The sequence below is a fragment of the Emys orbicularis genome, chromosome 18 (assembly GCF_028017835.1).
Source record: "Emys orbicularis isolate rEmyOrb1 chromosome 18, rEmyOrb1.hap1, whole genome shotgun sequence".
In the NCBI taxonomy this organism is placed as follows: Eukaryota; Metazoa; Chordata; order Testudines; family Emydidae; genus Emys; species Emys orbicularis.
Window position 1 is genome coordinate 20530406 of NC_088700.1, and position 1846 is coordinate 20532251.

A 1846-nucleotide genomic window follows, 5' to 3' on the forward strand; every position below is an offset into this window, starting at 1 on the left:
GCTGTGATCCCAGACAGAACAAGGAGAAGAGCTGCGGGTCCCCGATATGCAAGGCCGTGAGGCGATGGTGAACGGTGCCCACACAGGTGAGGAGTAAGCAGCTTGCACCGAGCCCAAAGCTCAGTGAATGGAGAATTGTGGAATTCCACCCAAGCTGTTGCAAGACCTCGCCATTCTGTCATCCTGCCTCCTTCACTGCAGTAACCATATCCTAGACATTCAGGGCTTCCCACCCGTCCAAACTGATATGAAACAGGGGTCCTTCCCCTCGCCCATCCTTTATCTCTGGCTCAGGTGGGACTTTGAGGCAGCATAAGTCCCCCTCCCGGCGAAGGGTTCTTGTGGAGTTTAGTTCTGGTGACTTTTAATATTCATGACAAGCCCCACTGCCCTTCCTACTCCTGAGGGTCTCTTTCTCCCCAGCGCAGGGAGCAAATCATGGCTGGATTCCCTTTTCATTCCAGCAGGTGATGGGATGCCGAGAAAGAATGAGGAGCAGAAGCCCCTGCATGAAGTGCCTGAGGTGGTGGAGCCTCCCGCGACTTTACCCACAAGATCCCAGAGCCCCGAGTGGGGAGGAGCCCGGGAGACTCGGTGCGGATCAGAAAAGCGGCGGAGGAACCTGCCGGCACAGAGCCGGGGTAAATCTGCTCAGGTGGGCGATGGCCTCACCCATACGTGCACGGACTGCGGGAAGAGCTTCAACAAGAGCTCGTCTCTGATCATCCATCAGAGAACCCACACGGGGGAGCGGCCCTATGCCTGCCCCGAGTGCGGGAAACGCTTCACCCAGAGCTCCACCTTCCTGCGGCACCAGCGGATCCACACTGGCGAGCGGCCCTACGACTGCGCCGAGTGCGGAAAGAGCTTCCGGGTCAGCTCCCACCTGGTCCGGCACCAGCGGATCCACACGGGCGAGCGGCCTTACGTGTGCGCTGAATGCGGGCGGAGCTTCAGCGTCAGCTCCCACCTGGTGCAGCACCAGCGGACGCACACGGGCGAGCGGCCCTACCGCTGCGCATGCGGGAAGAGCTTCAGCCTGAGTTCCCACCTCATGCAGCACTGGACCATCCACACGGGCGAGCGGCCCTACCAGTGCGCCCAGTGTGGGAGGAGCTTCTCCATGAGCTCCGCCCTCATCAGGCACCAGAGACTCCACACGGCGGACGCGCCCCGCCAGTGCGCCCAGTGCGGGAAAAGCTTCAGCCGCGGCTCAGAGCTGAGCGAGCACCAGAAGATCCACACGGGGGAGCGGCAGCACGAGTGCGCCCAGTGCGGGAGGAGCTTCGGCGCAAGGTCCAATCTCCTCCAGCATCAGCGGACCCACGCGGGCGACAGGCCCTACACCTGTGCCCACTGTGGGCGGAGCTTCAGCCGGAGCTCAAACCTTATTACACACCAGAGAATCCACACAGGCTAAGAGCCCGGCCCATGTGAAAACCATGGGCCGACAGCTACAGGCCACATCCCACCAAGACACGGGCATCTCCTCCTTTTTGGGCATGTGGAGCTCTTTCCCACTCATGTGCTGCTCTTGGGATGCGGTGGGTTGAGGAGACAATGAGGAGATGCTGTGGGAAGGGATCGTTTGGGATGCAAGGTGATGGGAACCAGGAAAGGAGGCAGAAGTGGGTGTTGTTGGTGAGTCATGATGGTTTGAGTTGGGTGAGTGAACGGAGCGGGGTTCCCAGGTAACTCTGGGCCTGTTTGAGTGTCAGTGAATTTCCATATTTACATTCTCTTTTTTCCTTTTTATTAGCTGGCAAATCTTTTTTTCATTTGGGTTGCCTGGGGAATCCTGAGCCGTGCACGTCTTGGCCTGGGGCAGGGAGTGAGCTGGTCAAAG

At 59.4% G+C, this 1846-nt stretch overlaps 1 protein-coding gene across 1 annotated transcript; it reads left to right on the forward strand.

Annotated features, from left to right (window-relative positions):
• The first annotated feature begins 475 nt into the window (after nt 1-475).
• LOC135891439 (zinc finger protein 436-like) lies at nt 476-1420 on the forward strand. The gene has a single exon (XM_065418994.1). The coding sequence runs from the start codon at nt 476-478 to the stop codon at nt 1418-1420; it is 945 nt and encodes a 314-aa protein (XP_065275066.1).
• The last annotated feature ends 426 nt before the right edge of the window (nt 1421-1846 follow it).